This window comes from Leptopilina boulardi, unplaced genomic scaffold (assembly GCF_019393585.1).
Source record: "Leptopilina boulardi isolate dan_hultmark-lab unplaced genomic scaffold, ZJU_Lbou_2.1 LbouV2_55, whole genome shotgun sequence".
NCBI lineage: Eukaryota > Metazoa > Arthropoda > Insecta > Hymenoptera > Figitidae > Leptopilina > Leptopilina boulardi.
Genome location: NW_026138000.1, coordinates 517,917 through 537,397, shown reverse-complemented (window position 1 = coordinate 537,397; position 19,481 = coordinate 517,917). Strand labels below are relative to the sequence as shown.

Below are 19,481 nucleotides of genomic sequence, written 5' to 3'. Positions count from 1 at the left end.
CTCATTTTTATTGCTTTAAAACTTGGTTAATTATTATTTTTTTTTTTGCTTAAATAACAGAAAGAAGATAATTCAAAAATTTTTTAAAATTTTTATTGCATAATTTCAAAATACATTTAAATATCATTAACATAAAACTTTGTATCCGTTGAATATAATTCATTTAAACTATCAACTAATTCAACCATTCGTATCTCTTTTGTTTGTGGATCATCATAAATTTTCAGAACAAAAACATCCTTTCCATCAATATTAGTCGCAATCATTCTATCTTTCTTAATTTCCACAGCACAGGAAATATAATATTGTTTGTTTGCATTTTCATTAATTGGTTCAATATAGGCAATACCAGCTGGATTTTTAATTTCCAATTGATACAATACTAATTTATCAGTAGATGTAGTAATTGATTGTTCTTCTATAACATTTTGTCGATTCGAATTAAATGGATGTCCGGATAAAAATTCGATGTATTCATCTTTTTTGATTGCTGCAATTTTATTAAAATCCTCAAGAGGAACATTTCGAGCATAATAAAGAGTATTTGGAATTTTAACTAATTCCTCATCACATTGCCTTAATGCAAGTCTATATAGTGAAGATACAAGTCTTCTTTGTGTATTAATATCTAATGGTAGAGTATGTGAAAAACGTGAATAAATAATATAGTAATCTTCAAATCGCATATTATCGTGTATTGCTGCAGTTTCTAAATATTTATTAAATACAGGTTCAACATTCTGTTCATAAATACCATCAAATATTTCATTAATTCTTTTCTTTGCCAATTCTAAATTATCAATTTTATTCAATGATTTTTCAAATAATACATCATCAATAAAAATATGATTTTTTATTTCAAATTCATCATATTTTTCTGGTATTGAACCACCTCCAAAAATATCCTGTGCCAATGAATTATAAGTAAGATCTGAATTTGTTTCATGGGTTTTTAATATATATTTTTTTAATAATTTTTTTGATTCAATGAATCTATGAAGTGGTGTTCTTGTTGATATTGAGTAAGCAGCATTTTCAATACTTTTGCTTCTTTCATTTTTTATTAACTCTTCCTTGCCAAGTAACATTGAATTTTGTTCCCTTATTTTTAACCATTTCTCTTTTGTCATTGGTTTTTGTATTAAATCCAATTGTAAAATCGATTTTCCATTGATATAGTGAGTATTTTCGACAGTGAATTCAATTTCTGGAAATACAATATATTGATTTGTGAAACTATTGTGAAATTCCGGAAGATCGACAAAACCATATTGTGAATTAATTTTTATATGATAACGAATTTCTGGTTTTAATACAATTGTTGACGTTTTCTTGGGAACGATTTTTTGATTTACAATCGGTGGTATATCTGTTAAAAATGTAAGATCATTAAAATAGAAATCTTTTCCTTTTAAATTTTCCAATATTTTAACATGAGTGAGTGTAGTTTTTGTGCTCAACCATAATTCTGCTGGTAGTTTGATTGCAGTATCCATGGATTGTAAATTAGATATCATTTCGATAATTCTTCGAACTCCTGCCATTAAAAATATATCATCTTCAGCGATTGAAAATCCTCTTTCTTTGAAGTCTTGTATTGTTCTAGCGAATAAATTGTTCATTTCTTCTCCAAAAAAATTGCTGTAACTTTTACTATCGCTAGCGAAGATTTGATTTGTTTCAGAATTTTTTGATTTTTGGGTTTGTTGGTTTTTGGTTGGTATTGGTTTTTCTATCCTAGTTCCAGAAATAATATATCCGTGGGAATTAATTTTTCCAAATCCTTTCGAAGTTGAAGGAATATTATCAGATGGCAAACCTACTATTTCGATAGTTTTTGATGGCATTAATTTTTTAGATATTTCATCAGTTGGTTTTTCTGGCAAATTATGTTGAGATCCACTTATAATTTTTGGAATATTATCACTTGGCACACTTTCTAGAGAAGTATCAGGAATAACAGCTATTTGCGAATTTTGTTCTTCATTTCCCTCTGGCTTTATTTTTTTCTTTGGTGTTTCATGCCATTCAATTGTATTGTGATAAACTTGATAATTACGTGTTATTTTCACATCTGTGTCTAAATTAAGATAGGGCATAATTTTTCTAAGAAGATCGTTTCGTGTCATTTCGAGTTTAACAGTAGAAATTTTACCACTCTCGGGACTAAATTGTCGATAGGAAATTTTACCAGTTTTGGGACTAAATTGTCGAGGGGAAATTTTGTTAACGTCATCTATTATTGGGATAACGGGAACTTGAAATGGATTACCTTCAATGGTTCTTAATTCTGCAGTTGTTCCAAATGATGATAGACATGTAGGTCCAAATGTATTCTCACCACCGGGATAATAGAATCTAACGACTTGATAATTATTTTCTTCGTGTAGAATTTTTGGTACAAGTCCTTTATAGGTTGGGAGTTTTATATTTTCCAGACTTTTTACAATGGATTCTAGTGATTGGAAACTTTTAATTATAGAAGGATTTAGAAAGATTTTAGAAGCAAAACGATATGAATTGGAAATAGTTCGGATACCAAATCTGCTAAGCTGGAAGGTGAGTTCAAATCCAGGATCTATGGTTCGTAGAGTTGCAACTGATAGGTCTTTTAAGAAGCTTTTGGTTAGAATTTCTTCTGCTACAGTTCTGGCAGCTATTTTTGAAATTTGCATTAGGGTTTTCACTCCAGTTTTTGCAAACGAAGGAATAATTAAATATTTTTTGCTTAGTGATGATACTAAGGAACTTGTTATTTTTTCTCCGTATTTTGCTGTAACACCTGCAATTGGTATCAGACTCAAGACATCCAGCATACAACTGATCGTAGCTCCTTCATCATCGTTTTCTTTAATACTTTCAATACAACTGTAAAATGGTATAAGTGATTTTGCAAAATGAATTATATGCTCGCCTGCAGTTTCATTTCTATAGTTCTCTATGAGACTTGTAACAAATTCTGTTGTCTTTATGTCGGCAAGCCTTTTAATAAAAACTTTGTAATCTTCATTAGCCTTTTTCAGAATTGTAGAATATTCACCATTATCTATTGGAAACGATATTAAATTAGTAATAGCTTTAGAAAAATTTCGTTCATTTCCACTATTTACAAGTAGTGTCATTCCAGTTTTCTCCTGTTTAATTGCATAAAATTCTTTTTTATTATTTTCTTCTATTTGAAAAAGAACATATATATCATTGTTTAACTTTTGTTTTATATTTAGACAATTGTAACATCTATAAGGTTTGTAAAGAACCGATGCAGATATAATAGTTACATTTGAATTTAGTTTTTCAACTAAATTATTGTCTACTAAGAAATTACTAATTAAATTCACTTCAATTTGATTATATATTTTTTTTATATTTTTAAATTGTCCTTCATAGACATTTTCCAAAATGGGAAGATTGTTTCTTTTGCATTTAAAAAAAACTATTCGTTTTGCAATCCATTGGCACGTTTTATACAGTGCAACAAAAAATTTTGAAACATCATCATAATTTGAATAATTACAATATTTCCAAAGTATATTTGTTGCAATGAATGTTCGAGTTTTTAGTTTAGATATTTCTTTTTCAAGTTTGTAATGAATATGATTGGCAAATATTTCTTCGGTTAATTTATGCATTTTTGAATTAATGTGTAAAAATAATGTTTCATAAGCTTTCATCCAAAATTCATTAGTTTGAAAATTTTCATTTTCTCTAAATATTTCCTTTTCATTATAGGCATAGAAAAATAGTGCCGATGTTGAGTAAAATGTTAAAATCATTTCATATATTTCATTTGTGTAATTTTCCTGTAAATCTAACTCACGAGCAATTAAAATATAATCGTGATACGAAATATTTAATGTTTCGCTTGATACAGAGCGACTAATTTTTAAACCAACCATTGCGTATATATAATCCACGTCCATTATACTTGTGTCTTTTTCTGGTTCGGGAAAAATTGACCAAATATTATTTTGGAAAATTTTTTTAATTGCTAACGAACTAATTTTGTAATTATCATTTTTAGGTGAACAATAATCTTTGGTTGTGTAATTTCGTGACAAATGTTGAAATACATTTTTCTTAAGCGCTGAATAAGTTATATCATTCGCTGTGTTAATTATTTTTGCCAAATATCCATTTATGTTTCCATAGTGTGAAAATAGAGCCGTGCTTATGATGTACTGATATGTTTCTTCAACGTATTTTTTGTCAAGTGTTTCATTTTCACCACCACCATAGAGATCACTTCTTTTAAGTACTTTTTTTAGAAGCTGAAGTTTTGCCTCGTATTCATTTTGAGAATTATTTAGATATTCAAAATAAGTATTTAATACAGGGACAGTTTGATTTCGTTGTTCCAGTGTAATTAAATCTTTGTTGTAGAAGAAAATACCAAATGTCGTAATGTAGTGACAAACAGAAAGAAATTGAAAATTTGTTGAATGTTGAGCGGAGATTATAGTATTTTCAAGCATAATTGAATGTTAATAAATAATTTTTATTGATAATATTGAATTTTATTAATTAATAATATTTAATATTTATAATTAATTTTATTAATATTTTTCTATTTTAACTGGTAGTTTTTCTCCGACTTTGATTCTGAATCAGCTGATCTAAAATAGAGAAATATATTTTATTTTACTTTAATTTTTACTATATATATAAACAATAAAATATTTAGAAGTATTAGCAAAAAATTGATTCTAAAAAAAAATATTGCTATAAAAGGTCGAATAGAAATAAATCGAACTCGAAAAACTATTGAAATAAAGGCCAAAGCAGAATAGTTGAACGGGAACGAAATCGTAAACAGAAACGTAAGAATAATAATGATATTTGCTATCATTCTCTTACTCATTCTTACGTTTCCGTTTACGATTGTGTTCCCGTTCAAGAATCTATTATGCTTAGGCTTTAAAAAATGAGCATTGAGAATGAAAAATGTTAATAGAAGGGAGAAACATATTTTAAGATTAGAAATTTACAGGTGGAGCTGCAGTTGATTTCGTCAAAAATGAGCGCTAATATTTAAATTATATATAAATTTTATTTGTCATAAAACAAAAACATTGAAAATGTTTAAATTGTATTAAACAAAAAAATAAAATTAATAACTACAACAATATTTTACACAAAGCGGAAATTAATTTCGGATCTCCTTTAAGTTTTTTAAAACATGCTTTTAGATTAAAACAGCTGTTACGTTGTAAAAATGAATATAACCTATTGAGTTAAAAGCCACTTGATTGGTCAAAATAATTAGCGCGCGATAATTTAAAATATGTCATTCAACTTAATAAATTCACTCTCTCTCTCTTATTTCATATTCATAAATTTTTTCTTTACATTTTGAATCGATATGTGATAAAAAAAAGCAAGAAGAAATGAAATAATTTTTTAAAATGAAATTAATAAAATGGAAATTGAAAAAGAAACAGAAACCACTTTTGGCGCTAGTACACTAATAATTATATTATTTTGAGTAAAAAAATCCCTAAATTCTTTATTTTAAAGGAAAATTTTGAGGTTAGAATTCCCGAATTTAAGGCCTGAACAGAATATTAACGTAATTGTAATAGTAATCGCAAACGCAACAGAAAGAATGAGTTAGAGAAAGATAGACATATTGTTTGTCCTTATCTAACTCATTATTCCGATTGCGTTTGCAGTTGTAACGATTTTGGTTATGTTTCTATTCTGATCAGGCCTTTAAATTACTCGAATTGAAGTTAGCTGCTATTTACACTTTTTTTTTAGTACATGACAAAAGTATTAAAAAAAATTCACATACCTTACCTCATTAAATGATTATGTTCTTCTTTTTTTGTCAAGTTATTAATATTTTTTTTTGTTCATGTGTCTATTAGTCAATTAGTTTTAAAGAATTAATAAAAATTTCTATAATGTCATGTGTATATATATATATATATATATACATGGTTATAACATTTTTTTTAAAAAAATTTCCATTCTCTTTTGTATGTTCAGTTGTTTAATTTTGAACAATTTTAATTTTTATTACTTTTTATCAACAAAAGTAAATATTAAATTTCATAACTTTTTTTTCGACACGTGTAACAATTGTTTAAAAAAATTTATTTATTTTTTTAAATAAAAATATTATAAAGAAAAAGTCACAAAACAAAATAATATTAAAAAAAAAAAAAAATTTTTTTTTAAATATTTTTTACAATTTAAAATTAAAAAATTTAATTATAAAAAATAAAATGTTAATTATTTTATAATTGGCGTGTGTATTATTTTAGATTTTGAATTTTCTTTCTCTCTCTCTCTCTCTCTTTTGCACAAAACTACGTGTGAGGTGCCAACGATTATTACTTCAATTTATCTTGACTATAATTCAAAGCCTTATTTACCCGGATACGTGGGTTTCTCTCTATTAAGAAATGAGACAGCTCCTCGAATCACTGCGCGTTAAATGCTGTTGTTGGCTGTAATTTTCGTATTACTTGGAATATATCTGCGTATACATATAATTTTATTTTAATTTATACTTATGACAAGTCTCATTATTAACGTGAAAATTAATTTTCCAAATCAAAAGTGCGGGAGAGAAAGAGAGAGAGAGAGAGCAAATAGTCCGAAAATTATTATTTATGTAGATATATTTTATAAATTTACTCTTAAATTTAAATATTTTAAGTTGAATGATGCGGAAAATCGAAATTTTCAAATAAAATTTATCACTAACCTATAAATAAATATATATATATATATATATATATATAAATATTTATTATAATTGCGATATTCAATTCGATTAATCGATCAAAAAATATTTCTATTTGTATCGATGGTACCTATGTCGATTAATATCGATAATATCTACTTCGATTAGAATCGATAGTTTCTCTTTCGATTAGTATCAATTGTATATTATTTACGATTATTATCGACAATCGTTTATTTCGATATTTGAATTGATAGTTTCTCTTTCGATTAATATCGATGGTAGTAGTTTCGATTTATATCGCTATTATTTATTTCGATTAGAATCGATAGTTTCTCTTTCGATTAGTATCGATTGTATATATTATCTACGATTATTATCGACAATCGTTTATTTCGATATTAGAATCGATAGTTTCTCTTTTGATTAGTATCGATTGTATATATTATCTACGATTATTATCGACAATCGTTTATTTCGATATTAGAATCGATAGTTTCTCTTTCGATTAATATCGATGGTAGTAGTTTCGATTTATATCGATATTATTTATTTCGATTAGAATCAATTGTTTCTCTTTCGATTAATATCAATATTTATTTCGATTATAGAATCGATAGTTTCTTTTCTCGATTATATTATCAACTGTATTTTTAACGATAAACTATCGACTATCGTTTGATTCGATAATTCAATAGCCATCATCTATATCGAATTTATAGGATTTTTTTGCGATTATTATATATTAAAAATTATAATAAATATTAATGAATAATTTTTTTTTTAAATATGAAGAAATCTGTAAATAATTTTAATTTATTGTTTCTTTTTGTCATTTAAAATATGTGGATTATTTATAATTCAATTTATTGTTGCATTTAAAAAAAAAAAATTTTTTTTCTTTTATTTTCAAATCATTATTGCATCAGTATTTTAACGGTTTAGGTATATATATATATATATATATATATATATATATATATATCTATGACATATCATAAACTACTTTGTCATGTGAAAATTTATTTTTGTCACGTTTTGTTGCTTTCTTTATAACATGGATATTCACACTCTTCATTAGCAGTTGATTCAATCATTGTACCATTGTTGGTGTCCCGTCATTCGTCGACACCAAATCAACAAATCGGTGCCGCATTCCATATATATATATATATATATATATATATATATATATATATATATATATATATAACACAATTTATATCCTCTCTATATGAAAGTTATTTTAAGGATCTCCTCCTCATTCCTTTTTCTTCATCATCATCATCATCATCATCATCATCATTTTCTTCTTATTCGTTTCCTGTGATTCAATTTTAAACGTTAAATCATATATCATTCAAATCAGTCGATGAATAATGATATAAAATATTTATTCATTCTTTTTTTTGGGTTTGAAGAGGAAAATGGAAATATTAAAAAAAAAACTACTTTTAAATCGACTTATTGAAATATCGATATATCAAAACAAAAAAGATCGATAAATCGATATTTAAAAAAATCAATATATATCTATGCTAACAGATAGATGTATTGATACTCAAGAATCGATTTTATAGGTGTAATACAAAAAATATAGATATATCGATACTAAAAAAAATTGATATATCTACGTTAATATATCGATGTATCGATACTATAGAATCGTTTCGTTTGTATCGATATTTAAGGATCGATATATCGATATTGACAATCGATATTAACAATCGATGTATGGATATTAACAATCAATGTATCGATATTAACAATCGATGTATCGATATTAACAATCGATATATCGATATTAACAATCGATATATCTACATTAATAAATCGATTCAATAATATCGATATTAAATCTTTGATAAATCAATATTTAATAATTGATATGTCGATGTTTATTGATTAATATATATCGATATTAAACAATTGATTTTGTAATGTCGATACATCGATTTACTAATGTAGATATATCGATTGTTAATATCGATTAATTGATAATTAAATATCGATATATTGAACATTAAATATTGATTAATCTTTCAGTAAATGACTATATATCGATCATTAAATTTCAATTAATCGATTATTTAATATTGATATATCGATCATTTAATTTCAATATTATTTACTCGATTTTATAATATCGATATATAAATCTATTAATGTAGATATATCGATCTATTAATTTAGATATAACGTTGAGTACATATTGACCATTTAATATCGACACGATAGGATCGCTTCAATAGTATCGAAACTAAATGATCGATATATCAATCGATAAATATATTTTTATTAATATATCGTTTATATCGACATTGTAGAATCAATTCCATAGTTTCGAAACTAAATGATCGATATATCGATATTAATGTAGATATATCGATATTAAAAAGTTGATATATCGATAATAAAAAATCGATATAAAAATAGTTAATAATCGATATATTGATATAAACAATCAATATATCTACATTAATATATTGTTTATATTGACACTATAGGATCGATACTAAATGATCGATATATCGATATTACAAAGTCGATATATCGATAATAAAAAATCGATATATCAATAGTTAATAAACGATATATCAATATTAACAATCGATATATCTACATTAATATATCGTTTATATTGACACTATAGGATCGATATTAAATGATCGATATATCGATATTAATGTAGATATATTGATAATAAAAAATCGATATATCAATAGTTAATAAAAGATATATCGATATTAATAATCGATATATCTACACTAATATATCGTTTATATCGACACTATTGAATCGATACTAAATGATCGATATATCAATCGATATATCGATAGTTAATAATCGATATATCTACACTAATATATCGTTTATATCGACACTATTGAATCGATACTAACGATATATCAATCGATATATCGATAGTTAATAATCGATATATCGATATTAAAATAATCGATATATTTGCACTAAAATATCCTATACTGTCAGATGATAAGGATTTATGTATCGATACATAAATATCGATATATTTAGCAAATAATCGTTTTTTTTCGTTATTCATACACATAACTATAAACTTTTGATTGTTCTATACGTTAAGATGGTTACGCCATTGGGAGATGTGAGTGCGAAGGTGGGATATGTCGAGGCGGAAAGAGGTGGAAAAGAAACGAGTCACAAGAGATGCAAAAAAAAAGGGTTGGAAAGAGAGAGAGAGAGAGAGAGAGAGAGAGAGAGAGAGAGAGAGAGAGAGAGAGAGAGAGAGAAAAGAAGGAGAATGCGCGAAAGAGCATGTAGACTGTATGACAGGGATAATGCTTTCTCGATGTATAATGTAAGCGGCCGGCGCCGGCGCCTACATACGTTTGGTCTCGCCGCAATGTATTTATAGTATTATATTATTATAGTATGTTTACGCGACATGGCACAGATTCACTCTCCTCACCACTATCATACTATTGCCACAAGAAAGAGAGGAGAGACCCCGTGAGTTCCAGAGAGACACGAGACGATATCGAGTGGTTAAAAGTTTCATCGATATAGGCCTGCAACGTGTCATTCCAAGTTTTGCAATGCGATACGAGACACACACAAACACACACACACACATTGGCATAAAAGAGCAGGGCTGGGCAATTCCGAAATAAATGCATTCGAAATATGTATACGTATTTGAATACAAAACGTACTTCCTTTTTTGCAGGGCTCTCTCTCTCTCTCTCTCTCTCTCTTTCTCTCTCTCTTTCTCTCTCACTCACTTATAGCTTTATCTCTCTTAGGGAAGGCAATTTGAAATTTAAACATCTAGAATTATTTATCTCCTGGAATATATTTTTATTCTATATACAGAGAGATGTCATAAGTCGGCTATTCTTGTCTCCTCTCCATCTTGGTTGCAAGGGAGAAAAAAATGCCCTCCATTGTTTTACGCTCAGTCGATTATATAGTGATCATATATACACGTTTATTTTTATTTTATAACAAAATATATGCAGGAACTTGACCATGATTTTGTATATTTCAATTTTTTTTTTCATTTTTTTTTTTTTAATGGCTAATAACTATTTTGAAACTGTAATCTCTTCGAAGCCTTGAATGATATATTAAAATATATACGATGGAATTTATGAATGTGATTTTTAATTAAATTTGATATATAAACGAAAAAAAATAACACTTATTGAGATGCAATATTTTTGCATATAGATGCGTGTATAAGAAGAGTGATTTATTGTTTGTTACTTGCCCATCCCTGTGAGAAAAGTGTTTAGTCAATTTTATTACTTTCTGAACCCTGGTTGGATAATTATTTAGTGCCTACTCATCACTGTTTGATAATTTACTACCCCTTCCTGTTAACTGTTTTGCCATTTTTATTACTTTCTGAACCCTGGTTGGATAATTATTTAATGTGTCTACCCATCACTGTTTGAAAATTTACTAGCCCATCCCTGTTAACTGTTTTGCTATTTGTATTACTTTCCGAACCCTGGTTGGATAATTATTTAGCGCCTACTCATCACTGTATGAAAATTTACTAGCCCATCCCTGTTTTGCTATTTGTATTACTTTCCGAACCCTGGTTGGATAATTATTCAGTGCCTACCCATCACTGTTTGAAAATTTACTAGCCCATCCCTGTTAACTGTTTTGCCATTTTTATTACTTTCCGAGCCCTGGTTGGGTAATTTTATATTTAGTACCTACCCATCCCTGCTGAAAATTTACCAACCCAACCCTTTTAGAAAAATATTATTGGTTTCCATTGTCCCCACTCGACGAAATTTCCACTTGCAATTCGTCATAATTCTCGTCAACTGCCGCACCCTGCTCTAGTAAATTTTTAGTGACTTGTTAAAATTGAAAGTTACTGTAAAAGTTACTAAATTTTTACTAGAACAGAGTGCGGTAGTTGTTGAGATTTATGACAAAATACAAGTGGAAATTTTTGTGAGTGGGGACAATGGAAATCAACCGTATTTTTCTATTAGGGTTGGGTTGGTAAATTTTCAGCAGGGATGGGTAATTTTATAATTATTTACATTTACCTATCCTTGGTGAAAATTTACTAGCCCATCCCTGTTAGAAAAAAATGTGTCAATTTTATTACCTTCCTAGTCCTGTTTCGGGTAATTTTGTATTTAGTACCTACCCATCCCTACTGAAAATTTACTAACCCACCCCTGTTGGCAAAATGTTTGTCAATTTTTTTACTTTCCGAGCCCTGTTTTGGGTAATTTTATATTTAGTGCCTACACAACCCTACTGAAAATTTACTAACCCATCCCTGATAGAAAATTATTTAACTAAAGTTCCCATATGCCATTGTCATAATTCTTGTCAACTACCGCACCCTGCTGTAGTAAAAATTTAGTGACTTTATTGTTAAAATTAAAAATTACTATAAATTTACCAAAATTTTCACTAGAGCAAGGTGCGGTAGTTGATCTTTTTCAACAGGGATGGGCTACTAAATTTTCAACAGTGATGGGTAGGCACTAAACATAAAATTACCTGAAACAGGGCTTAGAATGTTAAAAAAAATTGACAAATACTTTTCTAACAGGGATGGGCTGGTAAATTTTCAGCAGGGTTGGGTAAGTACTTAATATAAAGCTATACAAATAATTTGTGGACAAATTTTCCAACCAATCAGAAAGGAATTAAAAAAAATAATGAAAACTTTTTTATTAGGCTACGTCTACAATAGATTCTTTTTAATTGCTTATGTTTAACATAACGAGATAATAAATCCTATTGTGGACATGGCTTTACACTCATATAGTTTACAGTTTTTAAACTATAATTATAATTATAAAATTTAAAAAAAATTATAATTCATTAATTTTTTTGCAACATATGGAAAAAAAATATTATTTCCATTATAAATTGCATTTTTTTTGCTTTTTGAGAAATAATGTGGACACTTTAAATTGTTATGATTTAAAGGTACGTGACACATGAGATAATATGTCAAACCGTGAGAAATATTGCTTACTCTCTGCTCATCATCAAAGTCAAGAGTCCTCTTCTCACTCACTTTTCATTCCTCTTGAAGAAAAAAAAGCGTTTATGTAGAACAAACTGAATTTTGTGACTTTATAGAATGTTTTTTTTTTTATTGAAATTTTTAAATTAAAAATTTATTTGTTTAATTAATGAACTAGCATTTATTATTATTTTTGTTATTTAAAATACAAATTTTTTTCTGTTTCAGGTGAGTTGAAATATTTCTTTTTATTTTCCAATTGTGGTACACATTTTTTGAGAATATGGGTGAGTTAACATTTTTTTTTTTTAAATATTACAGTTAATTTTTAGAAATTCAAAATGGTTGATCCAATATGGAGGCGGAATTAAATTTTTTTAATTGTTTTCGCTTTAATCTTGCTACTCAGGTTTTTTATGGTTACTAATTACGAATCCGATGTTCGTTTTCAAAAATTCAAAATGGCGAATCCAATATGGCGGCGGAATGAAAAAATTCTATTGGTTTCGATTAAATCTTGTCACTTGCGGGTTTTCAAGCTCGTTGATTACGAATTCGATGTTTGTTTTCAAAAATTTAAAATGGCGAAACCAAAATGGCGACTAAATTTTAAAAATAATATTGAATTCGCTTAAATTTTGCTACTCGGGGGTTTTCGATTGCGCTGATTACGAATTTGATGTCAGTTTTCAAAAATTCAAAATGGCGGATCCAAAATGGTGGCAGAATTAAAATATTTTTTATTGGATTCGATTAAATCTTGTCACTTGGGGGTTTTTTTTATGGTTACTAATTACGAATCCGATGTTCGTTTTCAAAAATTCAAAATGGCGAATCCAATATGGCGGCGGAATGAAAAAATTCTCTTTGATTCGCTTAAATCTTGTCACTTGGAGGTTCTCAAGGTCGCTGATTACGAATTTGATGTTTGTTTTCAAAAATTCAAAATGCCGGAACGAAAATGGCGACTAAATTTTAAAAATATTATTGAATTCGCTTAAATTTTGCTACCCGGGGGTTTTCGATGGCTCTGATTACGAATTTGATGTCAGTTTTCAGAAATTCAAAATGGCGGATCCAAAATGGTGGCAGAATTAAAATTTTTTTATTGGATTCGATTAAATCTTGTCACTTGGGGGTTTTCAAGGTCGCTGATTACGAATTTGATGTTTGTTTTCAAAAATTCAAAATGCTGGAACGAAAATGGCTACTAAATTTTAAAAATATTATTGAATTCGCTTAAATTTTGCTACTCGGGGGTTTTCGATGGCGCTGATTACGAATCCGGTGTCAGTTTTCAAAAATTCAAAATGGCGGAACCAAAATGACGACCAAATTTTGAAAATTTTATTGAATTTTCTTGAATATTGCTTCCTAGGAGGGGGGGGGGGAGGTTTCAAGGTCGCGGATTACAAATCCGATGTTAGTTTTCAAAAATTCAAAATAGCGCGTCCAAAATGGCGACGGAATAAATTTTTTTTAATTGTATTCACTTAAATCTTTCTACCCCGGGGGTTTTTGAGGTCACTGATTACAAATCGGGTGTCAGTTTTCAAAAAATTTCAAATCTAATTTGAAAAAAAAGTTTATAAACATATATATATATATTTTTTTTTCATATATATATGAGTACTGGTAAAATAAATTGAAATTTAATAAATGGTGGCGTCTTCTGAAAAATAATGGAATAATTTATTATTATTATTTTTTTTTTTGTCCGGGCTCTGAATCATAATTGCACCTTGAACGCGCCCTGCATTGTTGAGATTGAATACTGGATCCTCCGCACGATGATGATGATGATGATGATGATGGTGGTTCATGGGCGCGCGCGCGCGCTCACAAACGTACATCAGGGAAGACTTGTGAACAGCTTTTTGCGGTGTCTTGCGACGATACGTTGACAGGCCATACCACGAATGATTTATCATTGATTATTGTTATTGAATTTAATTTTAAAGAGTCTATATATATATATATAGTGGGTAGATCAAATCTTCAGATAGAAAGAGAGTCGTTCCTTCATCTATCACCTTTTCAAAAATTATTTTTCTTTAGCGTACTATACAAAAGATATATATATATATATTATTTCATTTTTTATTTCTATACTTATATGTGTAAAGCGCGCACATAAATAAATCATCATCAACATCATCGTCATGATTTTTCTCATGACCAGATTCCATATACGACTCGGAGTATATATATATTGGTTGAGAGATTAACGAAAAGAACTTGTTATAATAATAACAATAATAGTAAATAATAATTATTATTATTACAAATATTATAAAAAAAAAAATTATTATAATTTAAATCTTTTTATTTTTTTTTTAATTTTTTCTTATTTTGTTTATTTGTTTATAGTCAAGAGTGTACTATCGATTACCATAGCAACAGTTACTATGACAACGGTTACCATAGCAACAGTTGGTTTCTATGGCAACAGTTACTATAGCAACAGTTACTATGGAAACTGTTACTAGGGTAACAGTTACTTTCTATGGCAAAAGTTACTATGGCAAAAGTTACCATGGCAACAGTTACGATGTCAACAGTTACTATGGCAACTGTTACTAGGGTAACAGTTACTTACTATGGCAAAAGTTACTATGACAAAAGTTACTATGGTAACTGTTACTAGGGTAACAGTTACTTATTATGGCAAAAGTTAGTATGGCAACAGTTGGTTTCTGTGGCAAAAATTACTATGGGAAAAGTTACTAGGGTAACAGTTACTATGGGAAAAGTTACTAGGGTAACAGTTACTTACTATGGCAAAAGTTAGTATGGCAACAGTTGGTTTCTGTGGCAAAAGTTACTATGGCAAAAGTTACTAGGGTAACAGTTACTATGGGAAAAGTTACTAGGGTAACAGTTACCTACTATGGCAAAAGTTAGTATGGCAACAGTTGGTTTCTGTGGCAAAAGTTACTATGGCAAAAGTTACTATGGCAAAAGTTACTAGGGTAACAGTTACTATGGGAAAAGTTACTAGGGTAACAGTTACCTACTATGGCAAAAGTTAGTATGGCAACAGTTGGTTTCTGTGGCAAAAGTTACTATGGCAAAAGTTACTAGGGTAACAGTTACTATGGGAAAAGTTACTAGGGTAACAGTTACCTACTATGGCAAAAGTTAGAATGGCAACAGTTGGTTTCTGTGGCAAAAGTTACTATGGCAAAAGTTACTATGGCAAAAGTTACTAGGGTAACAGTTACTATGGGAAAAGTTACTAGGGTAACAGTTACTTACTATGGCAAAAGTTAGTATGGCAACAGTTGGTTTCTGTGGCAATAGTTACTATGGCAAAAGTTACTATAAAATATTATTTATAATAATAATAATAATAATAATAATAATAAATAATACATTATTATAATTATTATTTTAATTTTAATAATAATAAATTATAATATTATAATATAATACATATAGTATTATAATATATAATTTACAATATAGTAATAAGTTTTTATTATAAAATTAATAAATCATCTAATAATTCTCATTAAAAAAATAATAATATTTATTTAAAATAAATTGTCCAGGTTAAGCAAAAATGATTGCAACTAGTAATTTAGATGGGTGATCGTAATTTTTTTTTTTTAATTTACATTTATTAGTTTTAGAATAAATCTTTTACTATATAAAAAATATAAATGTATTTATATGAGAAATGTTAATTTTTTTTCTTTCTTTCTCCTCTAAACACACGCACTATGAATAATTAATGAATTATATGTTCTAGCGATAAATATACGTCGATTAATTTGCGATTGATTACAAAACATTAATAGTGTGCTTTAAAGTGCAAATAAAATAAAATAATAATAATAATAATAAAAAAAAAAAAAAAAAAAAAAAGAAAAGAAAATTTATGACCTGTGATCATAAAGTTGCTAATCCTGCAACTAATGCACTTGGAAGTGGGCCAGCTACTAGTGCTGTCATGAGTCGCGATACGTGACATTGGTCTGTTATCACCCCAGCAACGATGAACATTTGCCTACACTTAACGATAATTAATGTGACAGTTCGTTTTTATGCTCTATAAGATTCTAATGCGTAAAAAGAACACAATTCATAAATGGGCATTATATAATATAATATTATTTTATTTTTTTAATTTTATAATTTCTTTTTTATAATTTTTTTATATTTTTTATTTTATATATTTTATTTTTATTCTATTCTATTTTTATTTTATTTTATATTATATCATAGTATAATATAATATATAATATTTATTACCATTTTACCCCGAATTTATGACATTTTTACCCCATTTTTGTATTTTTTTAAATTGGTGCCCTTTTACCCCAATTAAGTAAAATTAAATTCTATTTCCACTGTCATCTCGATTTACACTTCGATAGTTACGTTTTAAACATTGATAAATCGATTTTGACTTCGATATATCGATATATACATAAATATATTGATTTAGATCTTGATTTATCGATGTAGATTTCGATATATCGATTTGTTGTTCGATAAATCGATTTTGACTTTAATATTTCAATTGTTAGGTCTATATCGAATAACAGTTCGATATATCGATTCGCACTTCGATAAATCGATATATAATTCGATACATCGATTCACACTTCGATACATCGATTCACACTTCGATAAATCGATGTATAATTTGATAAATCGATATATAATTCGATACATTGATGTATAATTCCATACATTGATATATTATTCGATACGTTGGTATATAATTCGATACATCGATTCACACTTCGATAAATCGATACATAATTCAATATATCGATTCACACTTCGATAAATCGATATATAATTCGATACATCGATTCACACTTCGATAAATCGATGTATAATTCGATAAATCGATATATAATTCGATACATCGATTCACACTTCGATAAATCGATGTATAATTCGATAAATCGATATATAATTCGATACATCGATTCACACTTCGATAAATCGATGTATAATTCGATAAATCGATATATAATTCGATACATCGATTCACACTTCGATAAATCGATACATAATTTGATCAATCGATATATAATTCGATACATTGATACATAATTCGATACATTGATATATAATTCGATACATTGGTATATAATTCGATACATCGATAAATCGATACATAATTCGATATATCGATTCACACTTCGATAAATCGATATATAATTTGATAAATCAACCAAAAATCTGATAAAATATGAATTTAGAGGTAAAAATAAATTAAAATGTTTAAAAAAAATGTGAAGTTTCTGTTTTATCGACAAGAATATAATTAAAAAATATATAAAAAGAAATAATTTTTTAGAGTTTGGAAAATTTTGAATTTTTTTTTTAACATTTTGTTAAAATGGTCAAATTGTATTGTATATATATATATGAATGTACGTGAAGGAATGCAAAACATTGACCGCGCTCAGTGTTTGAGAATAACTTTGTGTCACATTGACAATATAATGTCAATAGAAGAGAGTAATTCCCAAAAATGCTTTGTATAATTATTAACCGGTATACAACTTTTGTATGGCGAAGGTGAGGAAGAAAGTCCTTCTTTCCCCCACCCTCCCATTTTTTTTTTTTTTTTTTTGCTCAGTGGTACCCGTCACTTTCCCAACAGGTACGGACAATTTTACCTGTCGACCCACCGCAACACGTGCCGCTAACAATATAACTAAATGCTTTTAAATTCTCTCTCTCTCTCTCTCTCGCTCTCTCTCTCTCTCTCTCTTGCTTGGACCAGATGGCAATAAATTGCTTTAAATCCATTTACCTTTTTAGTCATTTTTTATGAATGGCAAAACTTGTTGGATTTTTTGAATTTACGTAAAGATTTTTTTTCTGTTTTGTAATGAAAATTTTGTTATAACTTGCTTTAATAATAATAATAATAATACATGGCTAGGGAATTTTTTTTTTTAACAAAAATGGAATGTTTTCGGTTTTTTTAAAATGTATTTGGTTTGCAACTAATTTACGTGTGTATGCTACCTTTATTGGTTAGGATTGCTTGCGCAGTAGATTTGTGCGAACTGTACAGCTGCGCACGAGAATTATACGCAGTGTACAGTTGCGCGGTAGACTTCTACGCAATGTACAGTTGCGCAGTAAACTTCTACGCAATATACAGATGCGCAGTAGATTTTTACGCATTGTACAGTTGCGCAGTAATCTTCTACGCAATATACAGTTGCGCAGTAGATTTCGACGCAATATAACGCTGGGCAATAGAATTCTATACATTGTACAGCTGCGCATTAGTGATATTTGCAATATATCAATGCGCAATAGTACTATAAACCATGTTTAGCTGCGCAAACACAAAATTTATCCCCTATTTAACACGACACAGTAAATTTTATCATTATTTATATCTTTGCAGTACCAAAATTAACTCAATATATTAAACAAATATAAAATAAAATTTAAATAATTCTATATTCGGCACATAAAAACTTTAAAAAAAAAAATTCCCGCAGTTTTGTTAAAAATAGCATACAATGTCAAGAATCTTTTTATTATTATTCGAATACATGACGAGTTGCGCCTTATCTATATATACTCATCAAAAAAAGGCCACACCTTTATTTCTTTAATTTTGCGTTGCATTGAAAACAGCATCTATATAAATATATATATATATATATATATATATATATATATATATATATATATATATGTGTGTATATATATTTGTGTGAAGCCGAACAAGCCGCGAAAATGAGAAATGACCTGGTCGTGTGTTAGGAAACCGCTTCTAAACGAATACCGCAGCCACTCGCTTCG

The 19,481-nt window shown here is 28.0% G+C and overlaps 2 protein-coding genes across 3 annotated transcripts in view; one reads left to right on the top strand and one right to left on the bottom strand.

Moving 5' to 3' along the window:
- The window catches only part of LOC127290076 (dorsal-ventral patterning protein Sog), a 171,356-nt gene that overhangs the window by 33,460 nt on the left and 118,415 nt on the right, over positions 1-19,481 (top strand). The gene's annotated exons all lie outside the window — the stretch shown is intronic.
- LOC127290072 (uncharacterized) lies at positions 78-5,899 on the bottom strand. Of its 2 annotated transcripts, none has more exons than XM_051318459.1 (2): positions 5,797-5,899; positions 78-4,613 (listed from the first exon to the last, which is right to left on the bottom strand). In XM_051318459.1, the coding sequence occupies exon 2, from the start codon at positions 4,470-4,472 to the stop codon at positions 117-119; it is 4,356 nt and encodes a 1,451-aa protein (XP_051174416.1). In that variant the 5' UTR covers positions 4,473-4,613; positions 5,797-5,899; the 3' UTR covers positions 78-116. The 2 variants fall into 2 exon arrangements, with proteins under 2 accessions (XP_051174416.1, XP_051174417.1); XM_051318460.1 differs by having other exon boundaries at positions 5,792-5,882.